The sequence below is a fragment of the Vicugna pacos genome, chromosome 36 (genome assembly GCF_048564905.1).
Source record: "Vicugna pacos chromosome 36, VicPac4, whole genome shotgun sequence".
NCBI classification, from domain to species: Eukaryota; Metazoa; Chordata; class Mammalia; order Artiodactyla; family Camelidae; genus Vicugna; species Vicugna pacos.
This window is the reverse complement of record NC_133022.1, coordinates 4,720,287-4,745,663: the sequence shown is the minus strand read 5'-3', so window position 1 is coordinate 4,745,663 and position 25,377 is coordinate 4,720,287. Positions and strand designations below refer to the sequence as shown.

Here is a 25,377-nt window from a genome sequence, read left to right as displayed (position 1 = left end):
CGAGGTTTTCTGCATGTCAAGGGCACAGGGTCATGGTCAGGGCCAGGGTGAGTCCGTCAGTTAGTCTAAGGCCCTGGTGGACACCCTCAGGTAAGTGAGGTTGAGGGTAAAGGTCGAGTTGTGGGTAGAATCAGGGAGAATCAAGGGTTAGGATCAGAGTGGGCATTAGCGTCCAGGACCAAGTTAAGGGTATCAGCGTCGTGGACAAGGGGAGGGTCATCGGCATCTGGGTGGAGTCGAAGGTCAGCAAACCCTGCCCCATTTCCCAGTACCACGTGCAGCTCCCGCAGATAGCACGTCCCTGAAACGTTCTTCCCTCGTTTACCGGCCTACCTACCTCCCTCAACTGCCTGGAGTCTTCGATGCTGCCCATCCGTCTGCCCCCTTCCACTGGGATACAAGTGCTGTGAAGGCAAGGATCCTGGAATGGAAGGTTCTGTTCCTTGATGGGCTCCCAGCTGAGTGTCTGGCACAGTGTAGGGGCAGTTAAAAGCTTAATAAATAATGAGCATGCAGTACAGGATTTCTGGGGAGAAAAGTACACCTGGAAATAAACTACAACAGTTTACAGTAGTCCTTCCTGGGGAAGCATTACAAGTAAGCTTCATGGTTAACGTCATACATGTCCATATTGTTTTTACTTGTTTTTTGAGGGGGAGGTAACTCGGTTTATTTATTTAGTTATTTCAATGGAGGTACTGGGGACTGAACTCAGGACCTCGTGCATGCTAAGCATGTACTCTCACCGCTGAGCTATAACCTTCCCCACCATGTCGGTATTGTTTTGATTTTTAGAAAATTAACACTGCTTGAATCTTTCCGTTTTTAAGAGGCAACGAAGAACTTCAGGTAAAGTTCCTGACACAATTGGCACAAAATACTCAATGAACTGTTAAATATTACCTAAACCTTATGTAACTAGCCACCTTCCTGGGAAGCCTACAGCATCCTCAAGGAAACCCTGTTTTAGTTCCCTAGATGGACTGAAAGGCAGGACAACATGGAAAAAGTCTATTTATTCGAGGGCAACTTTGAAAACAAAGCCTCAGTAGTCCGATGGGACCTACTTCCCCCATTTCTACTTCAGCCCTTTCCCACAGGTTTCTGTCCTTCGCAGGCTAGAGCTTGATGCAGAAGGGGCAGATGGCCTAGATGTACTTATACACAACCTTGGAGGGCACAGTTTGCAGGTGCAGACGCACAGGACACTTGTAGAAGTGGGACAGCAGGGTCTCGCTGTAGCCCACGAGGAAGTAGAACTTGTGTGCGGGCAGCTGTCTCAGGACCAGGGCACAGATCTCCAGCTGGTTAGCCCAGCGCTTGAGGACAAGCTGGTCAGCCAGGCAGCCTGGGAAGGTGCCGAGCATAAATTTGCGGAGGAAGACATCTTCCACTGTCCGCTCTGCGGCATGCTCCTCCCCATCCAGGTTACCTGAAAAGAGAAGGGCAGCACGGCACGTTGGTCAAAACTCTAGCGGTAACATCCAAGGGCCCTGGGCACTTGATTCCACACCCGACCCCAGCCTCTTCTCTTTTGTCCTATAAAGGGGATAAAAAGAAATACACTTTAAACGCAAAGTAAATTATGCCAATAACCCCCAAACAAATCCTGTGAAGTACATATGATCAGTACCCTTGTTTTACAAAAAAAAATTCACCAGGGCACAAGACTCAGGTGATTCCTCTGCCAGCCCCCTTCCCGCTCCTTCTTCACCACCGTATAGAAGCCCTCGCCAGCCCACGGGCCAGAGATGAGGCCACCAGCTACTTCTGAGTTTAAGGATGTGAGTTCTCTCACTGGCCAGCGCCGTGACCTCAACCACTGGATTCTCGTTCTGGACCCTTAGCTGTTAAGGGTCTCTACACCCACCCCCAGACTTTAGACCCAGAACTTGAAATGGGTGGGGAAAAGAAATCCGTATTTTAAGTACGTTCTCTAGATACATGTATCTCAAACATTCAAGTTGAGACTCTCATAGGAAACAAAATACTATTGATTCTCATTAATCCATAGTAGTTATATTCTATAAACTCACTAGTTATGTTCCATAAAATCACCGTGAATAATGAATTAGCAAATAATGAATCACTGTTCCTGATGGAAATACATGGTTAGGTTTCTCAAGCCTTTGGTTACAATATTTTTGTCAACAGATCAATATGTAAGGTTTTATTTTGTTTTTCTGTTTAAAGATATCTACGTGTGGCTGGTTAACACTGAACTCTTTCCCAACACCTTTATTAACTCATGCCTGAAGAAAGCTTTTTTATCATGTTTTCCCTGTAAGGTAAATTGAAGCCTTCTTGTGCTTAGGAACACTAGACAGAACTTCAGTATTATATGCTACTTTGAGGCAGTGGAATCACCAAAAAAAAAAAAGCACAAAACTTGAAAACACAGCACTAATACATTTCAAAATGGATATCTGTTTACAGCATGAAAGCTGAAGCTAAAAGGCAGAGCCTTGCTTGCATGGCAAGATGCATGAGGGGTTCTGCTCCGCCCATGTCTCAGAATGAACGTGAAAGACCAAGAGTGTGCAAATTCACAAACATGGAATCTGTGAATAATGGAGGGCAACTTGTAGTGAAACGTGTGCTTCGGGGGGAAACTGCAATATTCAGTTTTCCGGGTCATCGATTTCTACTGGGTTATAACTCTTTCCACTGCCTCTGAGCTAGTCTACATCTCCTTAAATTACAGACACCCAATAGCAATACAAAATAATTGCCTTCAGGCACCGTGAATGAAAAATAACTGCCAGCCGTATCACGTCTCTGCCTTTTTACTTCTCCTTTGAAGGCGCTAACTGATTTTTGTCTCTGCCACTGATTAGTGAGTCAAATAAAACTTCTGACACGTGTTCATTTCCTGTTTTTGTGACAATCACGATTAAGAACTCCTGCGGTGGGGCCTGGGGTCGCATCACCGACCCCCTGCACGTCCTCGTCCACCTCTACCACCGAGACAGGCATCGCCCCCTCACTTGTGTGCAGCGACAGCCAGCCTTTGCGGTGCGCGATGTAGTGAGGCGAGTGTGCCTCCTCGTAGGTCACTGGCTTGTCCCCCTTACCCACTCTGACTCGGGCAGCCCGATTCTAGAAGAAAAGAAGAGTCATGACTTCCCGCGACCACTAACACAAACAGCGACCACAGGCCGAAACCGCGCCTGAAGCCAGGATCCCATAGCCACTGACCCAAACGGCGCCCCAGGAAAGGCCCCCGCGACCACTAGCCCAAACCGCTACCCAGACCAGGCCCCCGCGACCACTGACCCAAACCGCTCCCCAGACCAGGACCCCGGGACCAATGACACAAACCGCTCCCCAGACCAGGCCCCCGCGACCACTGGCCCAAACCGCTCCCTAGACCAGGACCCTGTGACCACTGGCCCAAACCAGGCCCCTATGACCACTGGCCCAAATCGCTCCCCAGACCAGGCCCCCACGAACACTGGACAAAACCGCTCCCCAGACCATGCCACCGCGACCAATGACCCAAACCGCACCCCAGACCAGGCCCTCGCGACCACTGGCCCAAAACGCTCCCCAGACAAGGACCCCGCGGCCACTGGCCCAAACCGCTCCCCAGGCCAGGCCCCCGCGACCACTGGCCCAAACCGCTCCCCAGGCCAGGCCCCCGTGACCAGTGACCCAAACCGCTCCCGAGGCCAGGCCCCTGTGACCACTGGCCCAAACCGCGCCCCAGGCCAGGCCACCGCGACCACTGGCCCAAACCGTGCCCGAAGCCAGGATCCCGGAGCCACTGACCAAAACGGCGCCCCAGGCCAGGCCCCCGCGACCACTGGCCCAAACCGCGCCCAAGGCCAGTCCCCCGTGACCACTGGCCAAAACCGCTCCCAAGGCCAGGCCCCCGCGACCACTGACCCAAACCGCGCCCGAGGCCAGGCCCCCGTGACCACTGGCCCAAACCGCTCCACAAACCCGGCCCCTGCGACCACTAGCCCAAACCGCTCCCCAGACCAGGCCCCCGTGACCACTAGCCCAAACCAGGCCCCCGCGACCACTGGCCCAAACCGCTCCCCAGACCAGGCCCCCGCGGCCGCTGGCCCAAACCACTAACCAGACCAGGCCCCCGCGACCACTGGCCCAAACCGCTCCCCAGACCAGACCCCCGTGACCACTGACCCAAACCGCTCCCCAGACCAGGCCCCCGCGACCACTGGCCCAAACCAGGCCCCCGCGATCACTAGCCCAAACTGCTCCCCAGACCAGGCCCCCGCGACCACTGGCCCAAACCGCTCCCCAGACTAGGCCCCGCGACCACTGACCCAAACCGCTCCCAAGGCCAGGCCCCCAAGACCACTGGCCCAAACCGCTCCCCAGACAAACCCCCGCGACCACTGGCCCAAACCGCTCCACACACCAGGCCCCCACGACCACTGACACAAACCGCTCCCCAGACCAAGCCCCCGCGACCACTGGTCCAAACCGCTGCCCAGACCAGGCCCCCGCGACCACAAGCCCAAATCGCTCCCCAGACCAGGCCCCCGCGACCACTGGCCCAAACCAGGACCCCACGACCACTGGCCCAAACCGCGCCCGAAGCCAGGATCCCGTAGCCACGGACCCAAACGGCGCCCCAGGCCAGGCCCCCGCGACCACTGGCCCAAACCGCTCCACAAAAAAGGTCCCTGCGACCACTAGCCCAAACCGCGCCCCAGGCCAGGCCCCCGTGACCACTGTCCCTAACCGCACACCAGGCCAAGCCCCCGCGACCACTGGCCCAAACCGCTACCCAGACCAGGCCCCCATGACCACTGGCCCAAACCGCTCCCCAGACCAGGCCCCCGCGACCACTGGCACAAACCGCGACCCAGGATAGGCCACCGCGACCATTGGCCCAAACCGCTCCACAGACCACGCCCCCGCGACCACTGGCTCAAACCGCTCCCAAGACCAGGCCCCCGGGACCACTGGCCCAAACCGCTCCCCAGGCCAGGCCCCCGCGACCACTGGCCCAAACCACTTCCCAGGACAGGCCCCCGCGACCAATGGCCCAAACCGCTCCCCAGACCAGGCCCCCGTGACCACTGGCCCAAACCAGGCCCCCGTGACCACAGGCCCAAACCGCTCCCCAGACCAGACCACCGCGACCACTGGCACAAACCACTTCACAGACTAGGCCACGCGACCACTGACCCAAACAGCTCCCCAGGCCAGGCCCCCGCGACCACTGGCCCAAACCGCTCCCCAAACCAGGCCCCCGCGACCACTGGCCCAAACCGCTCCCCAGGCCAGGCTCCCGCGACCACTGGCTCAAACCGCTCCCCAGACAAGGCCCCGTGACCACAGGCCCAAACTGCTCCCCAGACTAGGCCCCGCGACCACTGGCCCAAACCGCTCCCCAAACCAGGCCCCCACGACCACTGACCCAAACCGCTCCCCAGACCAGGCCACCGAGACCACTGACTCAAACCGCTCCCCAGACCAGGCCACCGAGACCACTGGCCCAAACCGCTCCCCAGGCCATGCCCCCGCGACCACTGGCCCAAACCAGGCCCCCGCGACCACTGGCCCAAACCGCTCCCCAAACCTGGCCCCCGTGACCAATGGCCCAAACCAGGCCCCTCTGACCACAGGCCCAAACTGCTCCCCAGACCAGGCCCCCGTGACCACTAGCCCAAACCAGGCCCCCGCGACCACTGGCCCAAACCGCTCCCCAGACCAGGCCCCCGCGGCTGCTGGCCCAAACCACTAACCAGACCAGGCCCCCGCGACCACTGGCCAAAACCGCTCCCCAGACCAGACCCCCGTGACCACTGCCCCAAACCGCTCCCCAGACCAGGCCCCCGCGACCACTGGCCCAAACCAGGCCCCCGCGATCACTAGCCCAAACTGCTCCCCAGACCAGGCCCCCGCGACCACTGGCCCAAACCGCTCCCCAGACTAGGCCCCGCGACCACTGACCCAAACCGCTCCCAAGGCCAGGCACCCAAGACCACTGGCCCAAACCGCTCCCCAGACCAACCCCCGCGACCACTGGCCCAAACCGCTCCACACACCAGGCCCCCGCGACCACTGACACAAACCGCTCCCCAGACCAAGCCCCCGCGACCACTGGTCCAAACCGCTCCCCAGACCAGGCCCCCGCGACCACTGGCCCAAACCAGGACCCCACGACCACTGGCCCAAACCGCGCCCGAAGCCAGGATCCCGTAGCCACGGACCCAAACGGCGCCCCAGGCCAGGCCCCCGCGACCACTGGCCCAAACCGCTACCCACACCAGGCCCCCACGACCACTGGCCCAAACCGCTCCCCAGACCAGGCCCCCGCGACCACTGGCCCAAACCGCTCCCCAAACCAGGCCCCCGCGACCACTGGCCCAAACCGCTCCCCAGGCCAGGCTCCCGCGACCACTGGCTCAAACCGCTCCCCAGACAAGGCCCCGTGACCACAGGCCCAAACTGCTCCCCAGACTAGGCCCCGCGACCACTGGCCCAAACCACTCCCCAAACCAGGCCCCCACGACCACTGACCCAAACCGCTCCCCAGACCAGGCCCCCGAGACCACTGACTCAAACCGCTCCCCAGACCAGGCCACCGAGACCACTGGCCCAAACCGCTCCCCAGGCCATGCCCCCGCGACCACTGGCCCAAACCAGGCCCCGGCGACCACTGGCCCAAACCGCTCCCCAAACCAGGCCCCCGTGACCACTGGCCCAAACCAGTCCCCTGTGACCACAGGCCCAAACCGCTCCCCAGAACAGACCACCGCGACCACTGGCACAAACCCCTTCACAGACTAGGCCACGCGACCACTGACCCAAACCGCTCCCCAGGCCAGGCCCCCGCGACAACTGGCCCAAACCGCTTCCCAGGCCAGGCCCCCGCGACCACTGGCCCAATCCGCTTCCCAGGCCAGGCCCCCGCGACCACTGGCCCAAACCGCTCCCTAGACCAGGACCCCGTGACCACTGGCCCAAACCAGGCCCCTATGACCACTGGCCCAAATCGCTCCCCAGACCAGGCCCCCGCGACCACTGACCCAAACCGCTCCCCAGACCAGGCCCCCGGGACCACTGGCCCAAACCGCTCCCCAGACCAGGCCCCCGCGACCACTGGCCCAAACCGCTCCCCAGGCCAGGCCCCCGCGACCACTGGCCCAACCCGCTCCCCAGACCAGGACCCCGCGACCACTGGCCCAAACCGCTCCCCAGGAAAGGACCCCGCGACCACTGGCCCAAACCGCTCCCCAGACTAGGCCCCGTGACCACAGGCCCAAATCGCTCCCCAAACCAGGCCCCCACGACCACTGACCCAAACCGCTCCCCAGACCAGGCCACCGAGACCACTGGCCCAAACCGCTCGCCAGACCAGGACCCCGCGACCACTGGCCCAAACAGCTCCCCAGGCCATGCCCCTGCGACCACTGGCCCAAACCAGGCCCCCGCGACCACTGGCCCATTCCGCTCCCCAGACCAGGCCCCCACGACCACTGGCCCAAACCGCTCCCCAGACCAGGCCACCGCGACCACTGGCCCAAACCGCTCCCCAAACCGTGCCACCGCGACCACTAGCCCAAACCGCTCCCTAGACCAGGCCCCCTCGACCACTGACCCAAACCGCTCCACAAACCACGCCCCCGCGACCTCTAGCCGAAACCGCGCCCCAGGCCAGGCCCCTTTGACCACTGGCCCAAACCGCGCCCCAAGCCAGGATCCCGCAGCCACTGACCCAAACGGCGCCCCAGGCCAGGCCCCCGTGACCACTGGCCCAAACCACTCCCCAGGCCATGCCCCCGCAACCACTGGCCCTAACCGCGCCCCAGGCCAGGCCCCCGTGACCACTGGCCCAATACGCTCCCCAAACCAGGCTACCGCGACCACTGGCCAAACCAGGCCCCCGCGACCACTGGCCCAAACCGCTCCCCAGGCCAGGCCCCTGCGACCACTGGCCCAAACCACGCCCGAAGCCAGGATCTTGCAGTCCAAAACAAAAAATAAGAGTAACACCTGAATGAAGGCTCCCCGAGGTGAAACACCCTGAGCAGAGGCGGGGGTGCGGGTTGGGGAGGGTGGCCCCGGGGTGCATGCCCCTCAGAGCCTGGCTGTGAGGCCCACAGCCTGCACCTGGAGGGTGAGGGGAAGTCTCGTTCTGCACATGACTGAGCCAGCAGCCCCGGAGCCCAGAAGAGAGGGGACAGTCAGCCCTGCCGGCCCACGCTGTGTGCCAGGAGCCCAGCGTGGCAGGAGCTGAGGCCATTCGTCACCCCTCCACCCTGGATCTGAGCAGCCCCCGGACAGCTCCAGGCAGCAGTGGTGGGTCGGGTATCGTGACACCCAGGTCACACCCTGTCCCAACTCTGGGTCTGGGGAGAAAGTCAAAAAAGACTCCAGGTTTTTCAGACAGAACCCCCCCAGCAGGACACCCCCACCCCCACGAGGCAGGAAGAGGAGGAGGGGCAGCCAGGTGACCTCGGACGTTCTTTCTGTGCTGTCACTTGGAAGACGGTGGCAGGACATTTTGGCTAATTTTACAGTGAAGACCTGCTCTTCAACATGTAAGTATAGGGGTCAATAATTTAAACTGAAGTCTCTGTACATGATAGCCAGCTTCTTGGGAGTTACAGAATCATGTAAACTCGAAAAAAAGTAAATAAATAAAAGCAAGAAAACACCTTTGACAGATGCCTCTGAACACACAGACCTACGTGTAGCAATCACTCAACCCTTGCTGGCAGGTGACTTGAGAAGGGTCAGCTTCAAAGGCCACCAGTGGACATGTTTATTCTGCTTGGCCCACAGCACTGTTAAGATAAGGAAACTCTCCAGAGAAACCTAGATTTCCAACTTTTCTGAAGAGCCCAAAGGCCTGTCCACGATCGCCTAGTCCACGAGTGGTACCTACCCTGTCCCTCCCACCCCGGTCCCAACACGCCCTTCACACGATGAGGCAAGGTCACACCACTTCTTTCCCATCACTCAGGATGCGACAAAGCTGGGGTCCATGAGACATGAGGCAAATATCATGGGACCTGCAACAGGCACTTCAGGATAATGAAAAACCAGCATCTCCCAATGACCAGCAAAATCCACACTCCTAAGGGGGGAGCAGGAGATCTTATTTCGTCACCATTCACGTCTACGACCAGCCTAGCGCAACCACAGTGGGAGCTGGTGACCTGGAGACGCAGGGCCCAGGGGGGACCAGCCACCTGGAGACACAGGGCCTGGGGGGGGACCAGCCACCTGGAGACACAGGGCCTGGGGGGGACCAGCCACCTGAAGACATAAGACCCGGGGGGGACCAGCCACCTGGAGACACAGGGCCTGGGGGGGGACCAGCCACCTGGAGACATAGGACACGGGGGGGGACCAGCCACCTGGAGACGCAGGGTCGGGGGAGGGGCACCTGGAGACACAGGGCCTGAGGGGACCAGCCACCTGGAGACGCAGGGCCCAGGAAGGCAGCCACCTGGAGACACAGGGCCCAGGAGGGCAGCCACCTGGAGATGCAGGGCCCGGGGGGGCCGGCCACCTGGAGACAGGGAAGTTGGGGGGCGTAGGCACTGGACGAGGATCACGTGGGGGTCCGGCCTAGCAAAGAGAACACAATTCTGAGAGGTTTGCTAGCGGATAATGGACAGTCCAGGCAGCTGGGGACCTGGTGCTCCAAATGGACCCCAGATTACCTAAAGGTTTCATGAAGGACCCAGGACGAGTTCATCACAAACCATTACCAAGCACTGAACACACTCCGGCTCTTAGAGCAAAGGCCCGCTCAGATAGACAGTCACGGGGCAGGAGGGCCCCGGGCCCTTCACCATTCGCCCATCCCTTAGGGCAAGTGACCCCAGGTCAGACATGCACACCCCGTGGGACAGGAGACTTGGTGATGGATGCACGCGGCTCATGGCTCGGTTTCGGCCCAAAGACCCAAGTCTGTGACTTGTCTGGACAAAGGCTGAGGAAGGAAGGGACCCTCAGGTACCATTTTTGCAACTGGGGCCGAACCAGGCTCTGGGTTCTCAGAGCTCTCCCCCACTTTCCCACCCTTGGAAACAGCCTGCCCATCTCCACCGCCTTCCCCAGTGTGACCCAGAGGGGCAGGGCTACCCTGGCTGACACTCCGAGCACTGGACACTTACCCTGAGCACTGAACAAAAGGAGGTACTTCCTTGCCCCCAAAACTACATTCTGAACAGACACCCAACTCTACGGAGAATACTTTGCCCTCTTCCCAGACAAGAGAGCGTGGAAATATTCTAAAATAAATCCCCTTTATATATATATATATAAAATCTGTGTATTTAAAAGCCTGCACTCTCATCCTTTCTAAAGAAAAAAAATGGGACTCCCAAATCAGAAAAAGGCTCATTTCCACGCACTCCCACCAGGGTGACTGCAGGGACTGAGAGCCTTGTCCAGGAGAGCAGCCCCTGGGTCGCCCACATCAAGACCGGGCCGCTCCCCAGGGTGCCCCCCGGAGCCCAGGTGCCGGGGGTCCGGGGGCCAGAACAGTCGGGCACAACGAGGGGGGCCGCCAGACAACACCCGTGCTGGGGAGAGGGCACAGCATTGGTCCAAGGACTCCAGGCGGAATCCAGCTTCCTCACCTTGCATAACACGGCCATCAGAACCAAAGGGGTAACAACATCAGCCAACAGGCCAGTCTACCTGCCACGACAGCCTGGGCGCAGGGCGGACGGTCAACCCGCCTCTGAAAGACACCTGCAGTGTCCGCACGCACGCGCTGGTGTTTTAAACCTCTGTGTCTCGTAACGGGGGGAAAACTTACTTCTGTCCAAATGAGCAAACATAGCGTTTGACCCAGAAATCATACATGCCGCCGGAGGGAGAATAAACTTGATTTAAAAAAAAATTAACTTTCTGAAAGTCAAGCTGGTAAGACATAGCAGATGCCCTTAAATCCGTCAATCAGCTCTGGTCTGTCTGGTTATTCCATTTTTAGAAATCTACCTTAAAAAAAATCCAAAACAAGTAAAATGCAATAAAATAAAAATCACAAATGCACAAAGTGGCTGATCTTAGGATCCTTAAAACCTAGGAAAATGGGGAACAAGCTGAATGTCCAGCATCTGGAGAATGGATGACTCACTCCATCAAAAACCACCTCGAAATATTACAGAGCCACTGCCATGTTTATGGGCTCATTTTTAATGGAATGCAAGTGCTCATGACAGAAGAATGCGAAAATTTACGCATGCTGTGACCACTGTATGAATAATGCAGAAAACAAAAGCTGCAAGGAGACGTCATTCGAGGTTAATGGCTCCTGTCTTGGTGAATTAGGAGGGGCATGGTTTTGTTCCTCTGCATATTTCTCTGCTTTAAAATTACTCCATGATTAGAATGCATTCGTTTTATTTTCGTAATAAATATCGCAATGGTTTAACTATGAAGTTTGGAAGTCGGAGATTCCTTTTGGCTTGAGAGATCAGGGCAGGCTTCCTGGAGGGGGCCGTGTTTGAAATGAGAACAGAAAGCCAGGGAGAGAGGGCGTTCCCAGAGGAGGCAGCAGCCCCAGCAGAAGCAATGGGGTTGGGTTCTTCCGTGAAAACACAGAACATTCCTGCTTGGTCGGCAAATTCCCCACAGATTTCCTCCTGGGCTGAAACAGCACACAGCGCGCTCAGTGCCAAATCGGATTCTGAGAACTTCCGGAAGCGTATCTCAAAGGTCAATCTTCCCATCCAAGGAGAAGTCTAAGTGCAGAAAATCACAGAAGGTACATCTTTTTCCTTCTTCCTAAGAGCAACCCTGAGTGGGGAGGGGGCAAGTTCCCTCTCTGGTACAGCAGGGGGGCAAACAGAAACGCACCGAATTGGGGCTGGGGGGGACTGGAAGCTGAAGCAGGAAGACAAGGCAAAAGTGGGTGTTTGCTTTCTAAAAAAATGAGGTATATTTATTTATTTTTAACAGCAGTACTGGGGATTGAACCCAGGACCTCATGCATGCTAAGCATGCGCTCTGCCGCTGAGCTGCACCCTCCCCATTAAACAGGTAACAAAGGATGGAGAGGTGGAGGCCCAGCGCTGGGAGCCAGGTTGGAGACCCTGGTGTCACAAATAAAGTCCAGGAAAGCTAAGTGACATGACCCCCAAAATGAAAGGCTGGAACCGGCTTAAAACTCAGGTCTGCCTGGCTCCAAAGCTGCCCTTTTTCCTACCCCATTTACGTCACCTCCAAAAACTGGGGGTTAGACCTCAGGTCGTGCAGCCCGACCTCGCTCCTAAGGCAGGCGTCTGATCTCCCAGGTCGCTGATGGGGAACTCACTCATGGAAGAAAGTGACAAGGCGGCCGGGGGAGCAGGGGACCTCTCCGAGAGCCACCTGTGCTGAAGTCAGAAAGGTGACAGTACACTGGGGGGACAAGACACAGGATCGCCCAGACTGGACCCTTGAACCCAAAGGAAAAAGTCTACGCGGGGCTGTCTACACACTGCTGATAAACATTTACACACTTTGGGAAAGACGTGCAACCAACACCCATGCCTTGCACCCTTCAAAGTCCGGGTGGAGCTCTCTGTCTGGGTTTCAGCGGTGTTGCTACAGCAGAAAACGACAAATGCTTGACAACATAATTACAACTGTCACTCTTTCTAAAATGTATTAAGCTTGGAAACATTCAGGGAGTGACTGTGTAGGCCCAGGAGTTAATTACATCTCATAACCTCGTTGCCAGTGCACGTTAACACTGCCAGGAAGCATTGCTAGAAAGGAACCATAATTCATCTATTGTGTCGGCTATTTTTAAATTTTGGATTCAAGAATTTTTTTTTTTTTGACTAGGAATAGACTTACCATATGACCCAGGAATCCCACTCCTGGGCATATATCCAGAAGAAACCCTACTTCAGGATGACACCTGAACCCCAATGTTCATAGCAGCCCTATTTACAACACCCAAGACATGGAGACAGCCTAAATGTCCATCCACAGATGACTGGATAAAGAAGATGCGGTATATTTATACAATGGAATACTACTCAGCCACTAAAAATGACAACATAACGCCATTTGCAGCAACACAGATGTCCCTGGTGAATGTCTTCTAAGTGAAGTCAGCCAGAAAGAGAAAGAAAAATACCATATGCGGTCGCTCATACGCGGAATCTAAAAAAAAAAACCCCAAAAAATAAATATAGGACAGAAACAGACTCATAGACATAGAAGACAAACTTGTGGTTGCCAAGGGGGTCAGGGGTGGGAAGGGACAGACTGGGATTTCAAAATGTAGACTAGATAAACAAGATTATACTGCATAGCACAGGAAAATATATACAAGATCTTGTGGTAGCTCACAGAGAAAAAATGTGACAATGAATATATGCATGTTCATGTATGACTGAAAAATTGTGCTCTACACTGGAATTTGACACAACATTGAAAAATAACTGTAACTCAATAATAAAAATGTTAAAAAGAATTTTTTTTTTGCAAAAAGGAGAAGTTTGGGGGAAAGCTTCTTTTTTATTTTACTTTTTTGGTGGGGGGAGTTTTTAACACCCCTACTTAGTTCCACCCCCTCACAGAATTTAACGGGGCTATATTCTGTGTGTGTGTGTGTGTGTGTGTAAAACACATACTTTATTTTTTTACTGAAGTACAGTCAGTTTACAATGCTGTGTCAATTTCTGGTGCACAGCACAGGGCTTCAGTCATACATGAACATACATATAATTCTTTTCATACTTTTTTCATTGAATATAGTTCCCCGTGCTGTACAGTAGAAACTTGTTGATCTATTTTATATGTAGTAGTTAGTATCTGCAAATCTCAGATTCCCAAGTTATCCTGTTATTTCTCCTCCTGCACCGCGTATGACGAGGAGTCAGGGCAGGCTGATGGAATCCGCATCAGTGAACAATCTTTGTTAAGAGGCCCGCTTTCAAAGGGAGGGAAAGATGAGCCTGGGGAAATGGGCTGTTTACCTACAACACAGACCCTGAGACAAAGTTACTAGGTTTGGCTGCATGTGCCAATTCATTTGCTGCAAGACGAATAAAATTTTGATTATAAACCTAGGCCAAAATATTTTGGTTTTTCTTTAAATATTTCCTTTACCAAAACCAATAAGACAAACTGGGGGTCAGAAGTAAATATGGCCCTCAAGCCTGCCGGGTGCCCCCATTCCGTGTCTTCAACCCCAGCCCCACCCCCCACACACCATGCCTACTTGTCACGCATCACCATGTAAGAAGGCCCCCCTACTTTTGATTCCACTGTGTTCCCTCTCCTCCATCCTCAACACACACCCCGTATACACATGTACGCGTGCACACACACGTTCACTCACTCTCCTCCTGTGGCATCACAGTCAGCCATCATTTCCGTCCTCACAGCAGGACGGCTCCCAGGTCTGCCCTGTTCAGTCTCATGGGTGGCGCACTGCACAAATCAGTGGGTGCCACTGAGAAAGACTGCACGTCCTGGTTGCAGCTTAGCAATGTACCCTGTTCCAAATTTGCAATCTTGGATCTCTTTCCCTCCCACCCTTTGTGATTTCCAAATTGTGAAAGCTTATCCGGGGCTGTGATCCCCGACAAAGAGGAGAGGCAGAGAGAACTTGCCACTCACAGGCCCTCCCTTCCTCACCTGCTTACTGCTGACGAGACAGGCTCTGAAACTTGTACAATGATCAGTTAATTCTCCTACGATAAAACACACTTAAAAATGTGTGATGTCTGCTCCCTCACTCCTGGACAGAGCAGCTGGTTCGGGCAAGGGCGTGGAGCCAGACAGCCGAGGGGCAGCACGGCCACACCACCACGCACTCCCTAAGGAATGGACAGGTGCCAACGGGAGCCATCAACTAAGCTAAGGTGGGGCGGAATTTCAGGGCCACTTGTGGATTGCCAGTAAGGAAGTGACAGGCTGGATTAGGGTTTCAAACGATCATACAGGCAGAAGGAGGAGGGTCCTCCACAGGGAGAAGGGCCTGGACTGCGGCAGGCAAGCCAGATGGAGGCCTGAGAGAGGTGAGTTCTGGGACCTGGGAGGAGGGCGAGTCGCAGGACTGGGGACGGCAGAGACCGCACGGAGGGTGGGGCTGGAATGGTCCAGGTCTCCGGGGCAGCGTGCCGGGTGCGTGGCAGGGCCCGCCGACTGAGATAAAAATCCACGGATGGGCTCTCTTTTGGATACAGGACCTGAGAGATTCCTATTACATCACTGGATCCCCAGGGACCGGCACTCAGCAGGGAACTCAGGCTAGAAGCATAGATTTGGGAGACAGCATAAGTACCGTGATGGAAGATTTAGAGGAGGCTGAGATCCCTCAGGATCGTTCAGAGAATCAGAAGAGGAAGAGGTCCTCAACCAAGCCTGGAGGACGTCAGCAGCCAAGGTGCACGTGAGAGGTGCGGGAAGGGGGCGCAGGAGGAAGAACCACGGGGCCGGGAAACTCTGCCGTGCGCCGGGAAGGGAAGGAGCAGGCGGGAAGGAGCAGGCGATGTCACCTTCACCAACACGTGCTGTTTCCACGCTAAACCACTACAGTAAAACATGCTTGGAAGCCAAAGACAAACCCATCGGGAACAAGTTTCACAGAGAAATATATATACATGTATTTTAAGCTGAAGTATAGTCAGTTACAATGTGTCAACTTTCACGTTTCAGTCATACACATACATACGTATATTCGTTTTTATATTCTTTTTCGCTAAAGGTTACAAGATATTGAACATAGTTTCCCGTGCTGAAGAAACTTGTTGTTTACCTATTTTTATGTATAACAGTTAATATTTGCAAATCTTGAACTCCCAATTTATCCCTTCCCACCCCCTTTTCCCCTGGGGTAACCATAAGATTGTTTACTATGTCTGCGAGTCTGTTTCTGTTTCGTAGATGAGTTCATTAGTGTCTTCTTTTTTTCTTTCTTTAGATTCCATATATACGCGATCTCATATGGTATTTTTCTTTCTCTTTCTGGCTTACTTCACTTAGAGTGACATTCTCCAGGTCCATCCATGTTGCTGCAAATGTTGTGATTGTATTCTTTTTTATGGCTGAATAATATTCCATTGTATAAATACACCACAGCTTCTTTATCCAGTCCTCTGTTGATGGACACTTAGGTTGCTTCCAAATCTTGGCTATTGGAGAAATACACTTTTTAAAGGTCTTTAAAAAATTTTTTTTTTCAATTATCAGCCTGCCTGCAGACTTCAGAGAAGTAGTTGAAAGAAAGCGGCAAACCATGGGCCAGAACGGAAGGCGGGGACCCGTGTCGGCACACACCCCACCAGGCACACGGCTGCTCCCTCCCCCTCCCCCATCAGACACCAGCCCACGAAGCATAACGGGGCTTCACGGATGCCGACTTGCAACAGTCTTCAAGCTTCAGTGCCTCAGTTTCCGCACATGTCAAAACTAAACAGAAAACCCCCATCTCCTTTTACTGCACGTGTGACCTGTAACAAATCACCTAACTTCTCAGCCGCAGCGGAGTGACCGTGTGACAGGGTTACCGTGGGGACACAGGTAAGGCACGCAGCACATTGTGGTTTGGCGCGTTGTCCTGGGTGGCCTTGTCCCTAAATGTCCCCCTGTCAAAAGCTCTTTAGCCCCGGGCTCCCCTCCTACTCCCCGGCCCCAGGCCCCCTTATTAAGCACAGCGGCGGCCAGTTTCTTTCACAGGAGCTGTATGCCTTTGGCTGCGAGCATGATGCTTTATGATGAATTTTAAAAAGAGACCAAATTTCACTCACATAATTTCTACTTAGAGAGGCCTTTCAAGGACTATAATCCTACTGATTTAAAGACGGCTTGCACTAGAATTCCTTCAGTGAGTGCAAGTAAAACAGAGTCCACAAATATAAAATAACAAATAAGGCCAAACTGTCTACGAACCAACACCCACTTGTTTTCTTTTACACGTATTATAAGATGTTTGCCAACAGATTCTCCTAATAGCTCGTGCTTGGCGATGGCCCAGTGGGGACGTCTGCCCAGGGCCTCCCACCCCGCCTGTGCAGGCACCACGCGCTCACAGTTACGAGGCAGAAGGCCACCGCCTTGCCTGCCACCTGCGCAGCCGAGCTGGTGACGTGGGGGTCTGGGGGAGGGGGGCGCTGGCAGGGCTGCCCCGCAGAAGATGTGACACAGAGGCCACAGAGACAACCCAGTGGGGCACACTAGTTCCTGAGCTGCCTTCCTGAACTTAAGCTGGTTTATCCGTTTCTGGATTCCATGAGCCGGACTCCCCATCTTCCTCATTTCCACATCCTATTTACAATAAAGTCGCACCACTTAGGGTAACACGGCTGAGTTTCTCAGACTCTTAAGAACCAGAAAGCCCTAAATGTGAACCATCCAGCAGGACCTCCTTCCAGGCCAGGCCAGGCAAGACCCCCAGAGAAGAAAATATTATTATTATTATTATATAAATATATACATTTGGGGCAGGGGGACCACAGTATTTAAGGACACAGACTCTGAAATCAGTCTGATGAGGTTAGCATCCTGGCTCTAGCTGGAAAGTCTGGGGCAAGCTTCTCCATCTCCTGTGCCTCAGTTGGTTCATCTGCAAAATGGACACAACACAGCACTACGCTCAGAGAAGGGCGCTAGAGATGAAACGCCACGTGTCTAAAGCAGTGTTTGGCAGGATATCCGCGTGATGTAGAGTAAGAGGTCCCCAGCTCATGCCCCCCACCCCAAGAACAAACTGGCATCCATCCACAGGCAACAGTATCTTCGTGGGAGCTTTTCGATTCAGGCAGGAAGCTGCAAAACCCTAGTGAAGCCCAAGATCAAGACCTGGAGAAGGCAGGCTGGCTGACGGCAGCCCTGGCTACAGGCCCAACGCAGCTCTGTCCCCCGTGGACTTGGCTCTGGCCCAGCCTGGCCATGGTCCTGCACAGAGCCAAGCTGCCAAGGGGCCAGGGGGGCCCCACGTGCCCACATCCCTGGTAACGGGACCTCCAACACAGACCCTGAAGTGGCACTGTGACCAGGCTGCAGCCCTGCCCAACCACAGGCTTAGAGGCAGCCCCGTCGCCCAGGGGACAGACAGTAATGGGCCTGCCCACGGTGGACACAACTGTAGATCTGACAGCAGCCGTGTGACCAGGCTCCAGCCCGCTCAAATTCAGGTGCAAAGGCAATGCCACCAGTCTTGGTTCCCCCTAAAATCAGCCTGTTAAGACAGGAGGAGGGGTTTGCCCCTTCAAATGCACAGACAGCAATGCCAGGCTTCGTGGACCACAATGAGTCAGGCAACCATGAGCCACCACAGAAACCAACCACAAAGAACTGGAAATCAATGACTCCGCCCTACGACGAACTCAAAATAATTGTCTTAAGGGAGCTCTGCAAACTGCAAGAGAACACAGACACGTAATCCAACAAAATCAGGATAATGCTACGTGAATGAGATGAGAATTCCAACCAAAAGAAATCACACACACACACACACACACACACACACACACACACACACAAGATGCAAACAGCAACGCTGGAGCTGAGGAACACAATGAACAAAATGAAAAATCCAGTAGATTCCTTCAACGCTCTGCGATCAAGCAGAAGGAAGAATCTATGAACTCAAAGACGGGTCATCTGAAATTATCCAGGGAGAGTGAAAAGGCGAAAATGAGGAAGAGTGAAAAAAAGCCTATGGGACGTATGAGACGCCATCAAGCAAACCAAAAGATGTACCACGGGACTCTGAGAAGGAGGGAAGAGAGAAAAGGGCAGGGAGTTCATTAGTTAAATTATCCACAGTCAAATGCAAGGCGGAAGTTTTAAAAGCAGCGAGAGAAAAAAGATTTACAGTTAGAGGAACCCCTAAAAGGCTGTAAGTGGATTTCTATGAGTGTATAAAACTTACAAGCCAGGAGATACTGGGATAATTCAAAGATATATTCAAAGTGATGAGAGAAAAAGATGACCAATGAAGAATTCTACACGCAGCAAAGCTGCTCTTGCCGAAATGATGACGAGATAAAGACTTTCTCAGATAAACAAAACCTGAGGGACTGACTCATCACCACTAGACCTGTCTTCCGAGACATGCGAAAGGGAATTCTTCCAGTTGAAATGAAAGGAGGCTATTGATTGAGGAACACGAAGACATGATGGAAGCATCAAACTCACCAGTAGACACATAATCAAATTCAAAATACTCTAATACAGCAGGGCTGATGGGAAAATTACTTTCAACTCGAGTATGCGAGTTAGACACAAAAATATTACAAACAGCTATGGCCGCGATGATTTGTTAGTGGACAGACAAATACAAAAAGAAGTTTGACATCCGTAGCATACAATGTGCTGTGGGGACTTCTTGTGTGCGGCTGACGGTAAGCGACTGGCTTAAATTAGACTGTTAGAACTGTAAGCTGTTTTATATAAACCTCATGGTAATCACCAAGCTAAGGCCTACAGCATAGGAACGAAAGCTTAAGAGAACTGACTCAAAGGAAATACTGCAAAAAATGATCGAATCCCAAAGCAAGAAAGCAAGCAGGCAGGAAAGGAGCAAAGAAACTATAAAAAAAAAGTCAGAAAATAATAAACAAAATTGCAAGAGCAAGTTCTTACCTGTTAATAATTAATAATTTAAATTTAGATTAAATTCTTCAATCAAAAAAAAAGAGTGGCTGAATGAATGGAAAAAGAAGATCCAGCTGTATGCTGCACATGAGAGACTCGAGCTTCAAAAGCACACAGAGGCTCAAAGAGATGGAAAAAGATATTCCATGCAAACAGCAACCAAAAGAGAATGTGGTGTCTATAAGCTTAACAACACAGGCTTGAACTTCACGAGTCCACTTACATACTACACTGGTGTTGCTTTCATTTCTTTCTTTTTGAAAATTTTTTTTTATTGAGTTTTAGTCAGTTTACAATGTTGTGTCAAATCCCAGTGTAGAGCACAAGTTTTCAGTTATACGTGAACATACATATATTCATTGTCACATTCTTTTTCGCTGTGAGCTAACACAAGATCTTGTATATATTTCCCTGTGCTCTACAGGATAATCTTGTTCATCTATTCTGCATATGCCTGTCAGTATCTACAAATTTTGAACTCCCAGTCTGTCCCTTCCCACCCCATCCCCCCTGGCAACCACAAGTTGGTGTTCTATGTCTATGAGTCTGTTTCAGTTTTGTATTTATGTTCATTTGTCTTTTTCTTTTTTCTTTCTCCCTTTTTTTTTTAACTGGTATTGTTTTCAATACATACATACTAAATAAGGACTACACGAGCCACGGTTGAATTCATGGATGTGGAATCGCGAATACAGAGAGCTCACTGTAAAGTTACATGTGGATTTTTAACTGCGTGGGCAGTTGGCACCCTATCCACCAAAATGTTCAAGGCTCCATTGTTCTTATATCAGACAAAATTGACCTTAAGTCAAAACTGTCAAAAGAGACCAAAAAGGTCATTATATAATGATAAAAGGTCAATTCAACAGGAAGCTATGACAGTTATAAATATTCACCCAACATCAAAGTATCTAAATATATAAAGTAAATATTGACAGGTCTGAAAGGAATTATAGACAGCAGTACAGTAATACTAGGAGAGTTCAAGATCCCACTTTCAAATGGATCAATCACCCAGGGAGAATGTCAGGAAGGAAGCAGCCAAAGTACACTGCACAACAAATGGACCTAAAGGACATATCCAGAACTTTCCACCAACAGTAGAAGAACATACATACTTCTCAAGTGCATACAGAACATCCTGCAACATAGATCACGTGTTAGTTCACAAAAAAAATTCCAAACAAATCAAAGCATTCCAAGTTTAAAGCCTTAAATTTTAAGAGCTAAAACTATAAAACTCCCAAAGAAAACATAGGGGGAAAGCTCCTTAACATAGGTCTTACCCATATTATTATTTTTTTAATATGACACCAAACACACAGGCAACAAAAGCACAAATTAACAGGTGTGACCACATCTAACTAAATGACGTCTGCACAGCAAAGGGAACAGTCAACAAGGGGAAAAGGCAGCCTACAAAGTGGTAGGACATATTTGTAAACCGTACATCTGGCAAGGGGTTCACATGTAAAATAGACAAGGAACTTAAACCATTCAACAACAAAAACAACAAGAAAAATTTGGCAAAGTACCTGAATACACATTTTCCCGAAGAAGGCATACAATGGCCAACAGGCACAGGGAAAGGTACCCAGCATCACGAATTATCAGGGAAATGTAAATTGAAACCACGATGAGGTTATCACCTCATACCTGTCAGAATGGGCATCACCAGAAACACACGAGAACAAGGGTCGGCAAGGACGTGGAGCAGAGGGAACCATCAGTGAGAAATGTAAATTGGTGCAGCCGCTATGGAAAACATTGTGGAGATTCCTCAACAAATGAAGAACAGAGCAAACACAAGGTCCAATGGTCCCATTTCGGGGTACAAATCCAGAGGAAATAAAATCACTATCTTGAAGAGATATCTGAAGCCTCATGTTCACTGTAGCATTTTCCATAATAGCTAAGATCACAAAACAATGTAAGTGTCTGTCAGTGGATGAATGGATAAAGAAAACGTGATGTAGTGGGGGTGGGTACAGCTCAAGTGGGAGAGCACCTGCCTAGCAGGCGTGAGGTCCTGGGTTCAATCCCCAGTACCTCCTCTGAAAATAAATAAATAAACCTAATTACCTCCCCCCAACGCAAAAAAAAAATTATAAAAAAAAAAGAAAATGTGATGTATATACATATATATATATATACACACACACTATATTTACTTATTTAAATAAAAGTTACATAAATAAACATGTGTTTAAATACAAGTAATTATTTATATATAAATATAAATATATTTATTTAAAACATATAATATTATATTTATAGTGAAATATTACTCAGCCATAAAAAAGCATATTCTGCCACTGGACAATACAGATGACCCAGGAGGACATTACGTTCAATGAAATAGGGCAGATTCACAAGGACAAAAACTACACAATCTTACGTATACATGGAATCTAAAAAAGTCAAACTCGTAAAGAGGGTAGAATGATGTCTGCCAAAGAGCTGAGTGGATGGGGAAATGGTGAGGTGTTGGTTAAAGGGTACAAGAGTTCAGTTATATAAATCAATAAAAATTTGTAAAAAAAAAAGAGTTCAGTTATGTAGGAGGAGTAAGTTCTGGAGATCTAAAGCACAGCATGGTGACTGCAATTAATAAAACCATTAATTTGCCAAGAGACTTGTTCTCAGTACACACGTACAAAAGGTAACTGTATGCGGGGATGTTAATTAGCTTGGCTGTGTCAATCACTTCACAATGTACATATATATCAGACCATCACATTATACACCTTAAATGTACGTAAAATTTTAACTTGTCCACTAGATCTCAGTAAACTCGGAAAAAAGAAAAGAAAATTCGAAAGACCCAAATTTTTTTATTTGGATAGTGTTTGGCACAGAATAAACACGCAGGAAGTGCCAGCTACCGCATCACCCCCATCATCTTTTAAGTCAGAAAAAGTAAAGAATGTTGGAGAGTCTGAAAAATACTCCAGTGTAAGATGTTTCAAAAAAACAGTTACAAAACCCCACATCTCAGCAAGAAGGTCTCTGTGTGTGTTTACACCTGAATCACTGGGCTGATTTTTGATTCCACAATGCTGATCCCTAAGGACCCATCTAACACCATCCTCGTCCAAAATGCGTTTCTCACCGGGGAAACCTGGGGCTGGGGGAGCCAAGCAGCACCGCTCGGCCGGAACAGAACAAACACATCGATGTCTTAACAGACGCGTGGGAAGCTGGCTTATCTGCATCTCGCGCAGAACCAACTACCCCCACCCACGACGCGACCACAAGGACAGAAGCAGCCCCAAGTCGCGGCCAAATGACAAAGCGGAAAGGCCCCGAGGACAGCACAGAGCCGCCGCGTGAACTGACCCTGAGGGGACCCCAACCACGCAGGACTTCTTACCAGAGGAAGGAATACACGTCCTCAAAGTTTACATCAGTTGAATGGGTTTCCTCCTGGTAACCCAACCGGTAACACAGTCTAACACATGAGAAATAAATGTAAACTCACACAGCAGCCACTATGGAAAACAGTATGGTGATTCCTCAAAAGACTAGGAATAGACTTACCGTATGACCCAGGAATCCCACTCCTGGGCTTGTACCCAGAAGGAAATCTACTTCAGGATGACACCTGCACTCCAATGTTCATAGCAGCACTATTTACAATAGCCAAAACATGGAAACAACCAAAATGTCCATCAACAGGTGACTGGATAAAGAAGATGTGGTGTATTTATACAATGGAATACTACTCAGCCATAAAAACTGACAACATAATGCCATTTGCAGCAACATGGATGCTCCTGGAGAACATCATTCTAAGTGAAGTAAGCCAAAAAGTAAAAGAAAAATACCATATGAGATCGCTCATATGTGGAATCTAAAAAACAAAAACAAACAAACAAAAACCAAGCATAAATACAGGACAGAAATAGACTCATGGACAGAGAATACAGACTTGTGGTTACCAGGGGGGTAGAGGGTGGGAAGGGATAGACTGGGATTTCAAAATTGTAGAATAGATAAACAGGATTACACTGTATAGCACAGGGAAATATACACAAAATGATATGATAAATCACAGAGAAAAAAATGTGACAATGAGTGTATATGTCCATGAATGACTGAAACATTGTGCTGAAGACTGGAATTTGACACAACACTGTAAAATGATTATAAATCAATAAAAAATGTTAAAAAAAAACAAAACAAACAAAAAAACGTACACTCACACAAATGACGTGAATGTTTCACACCCACTGACTTGTGTACATGCTCACAATCGCACGGAAGATCGACACTGGGTTCAACAGCGGGTGGACCTTGCCCCCCTGGATGCTGTGACGCCAACTCCAGCCATCTGTGCTCGGGCTCCCGAGAGCCACGATCAGAGCCTGGGACACGGGCAGCGAGACCGCGCCGTGGGCTGTGCCACCCCCACCGCCCACGCTCACCCACCTATCCCCCCGCGCGCTCCCCCCAGCCTCCCTGTGGACACAGACCCCACGGGGTAAGGACTTCAGACTGCGGCCTGAAACATGGGATGCTCAAGGGCTGCCACCAGACCCCGCATCACTGATGGCGCTGGGTGTCAAAGAGCGAGCCATGTTAGTGCCCTGAGACCTTTTCCGCAATAATGTGGACTTGCTGAAAAACAAGAGAACGCCAAGGGGAGGTCGGGGTTCAAGGTCAGCGAGGAGTAGCTTCACTGGAAAGCCTTCTAGTACTTCAGGTTTCCTTCCGAAGGCTTAACTGCATTACTGACGTTTGTGCTCCAAGTACACAGACACCTTAGGTCAGGAGGACGTTAGGTGTAAGGTGGACAGTCAAGGCGGTCCTTCATCCAGGAGGAAGCCTCCAGGAACAGCCCCTGGCCAGCTGTCCCAGGGACCACACCTCACGCCCGGCTCAGCTGACCGAAGCCCGGGGGTCATGAGCTCAAACAGCAGCTCCTTGCCTGCGAGGAAGTGGTCGAAACACCAATGGCACCAAATAACCCGGAGCCAGCTCCGTCGTGCCAGAAACCTCTTCCTTGTCCGCGATACTGAAGGAACTTAGAAAAGTTAGAAGGAAACCCTCACCTTCCACTGATGTGACTGCCGCCAAGAACCCAGAGCACGAGACAGACCAAAACTTAACTCAGCAAATCCTTAATGAGGTTTTGAACTGCTCAGGTCAGTGACCAAAGAGCCGCCTCATTATTTGCCAATGAACTGCAGAAATATGCCACTAACAGTGGCTCAGGTGCAGTACATATTTTAAGAAGTAATTTTTTTTCAACCCTGTGGTGAGCAGAATTCTCTTCTGCCCCTCAGAGATGTCCCCGGTCCACTCTCGGAAGCTTCCCCGGCAGAAGGGCTTTGCAGGTGGGATCAGCCAAGGATCCTGAGCTGGGAAGATGCCCCGGCTAATGCAGGTGGGCCCAGTGTCACCCCGACAACCGTTGTACTTGACAGAAGGAGGCACAAGGGTGAGGGAGACTGGAAGACACCACGCTGCCGGCTTTGAAGATGGAAGAAGGGGGCACCAGCCAAGGACTGGGGACAAGTCTCTAGAAGCTTTGAAAGATGAGGAAATAGATTCTCCACTAGAAAGAGTGCAGCTGTGCAGCCCTGCTGACACCCTGGTTTTAGCAAGACTCTTGTAAGACTTCTGACCTGCAGAACTGTAAGACAAAAACCTGCGTTGTTTCAGGCCATCGGTGTACGGTAATTTGTCACGGCAGCCATGGGAAACTAACACAGAGCTCACAGCACAGCATCTCCACCCTCACCCTCTCCCGAAGGCTCCCGTCTGGTGGATCTGCCACACAGACTCACCTGGCTCCCAAGGGACCTCCACTTTTTTCTTTGCCAT

General features: G+C 51.6%; 1 protein-coding gene across 1 annotated transcript; it reads right to left on the bottom strand.

Moving 5' to 3' along the window:
• Positions 1-997: 997 nt before the first annotated feature.
• LOC140691659 (small ribosomal subunit protein uS3m-like) lies at positions 998-25,377 on the bottom strand. The gene is made up of 5 exons (XM_072955523.1): positions 25,341-25,377; positions 24,418-24,478; positions 23,802-24,009; positions 2,988-3,099; positions 998-1,432 (listed from the first exon to the last, which is right to left on the bottom strand). The coding sequence occupies exons 1-5, from the start codon at positions 25,375-25,377 to the stop codon at positions 1,149-1,151; spliced, it is 702 nt and encodes a 233-aa protein (XP_072811624.1). The 3' UTR covers positions 998-1,148.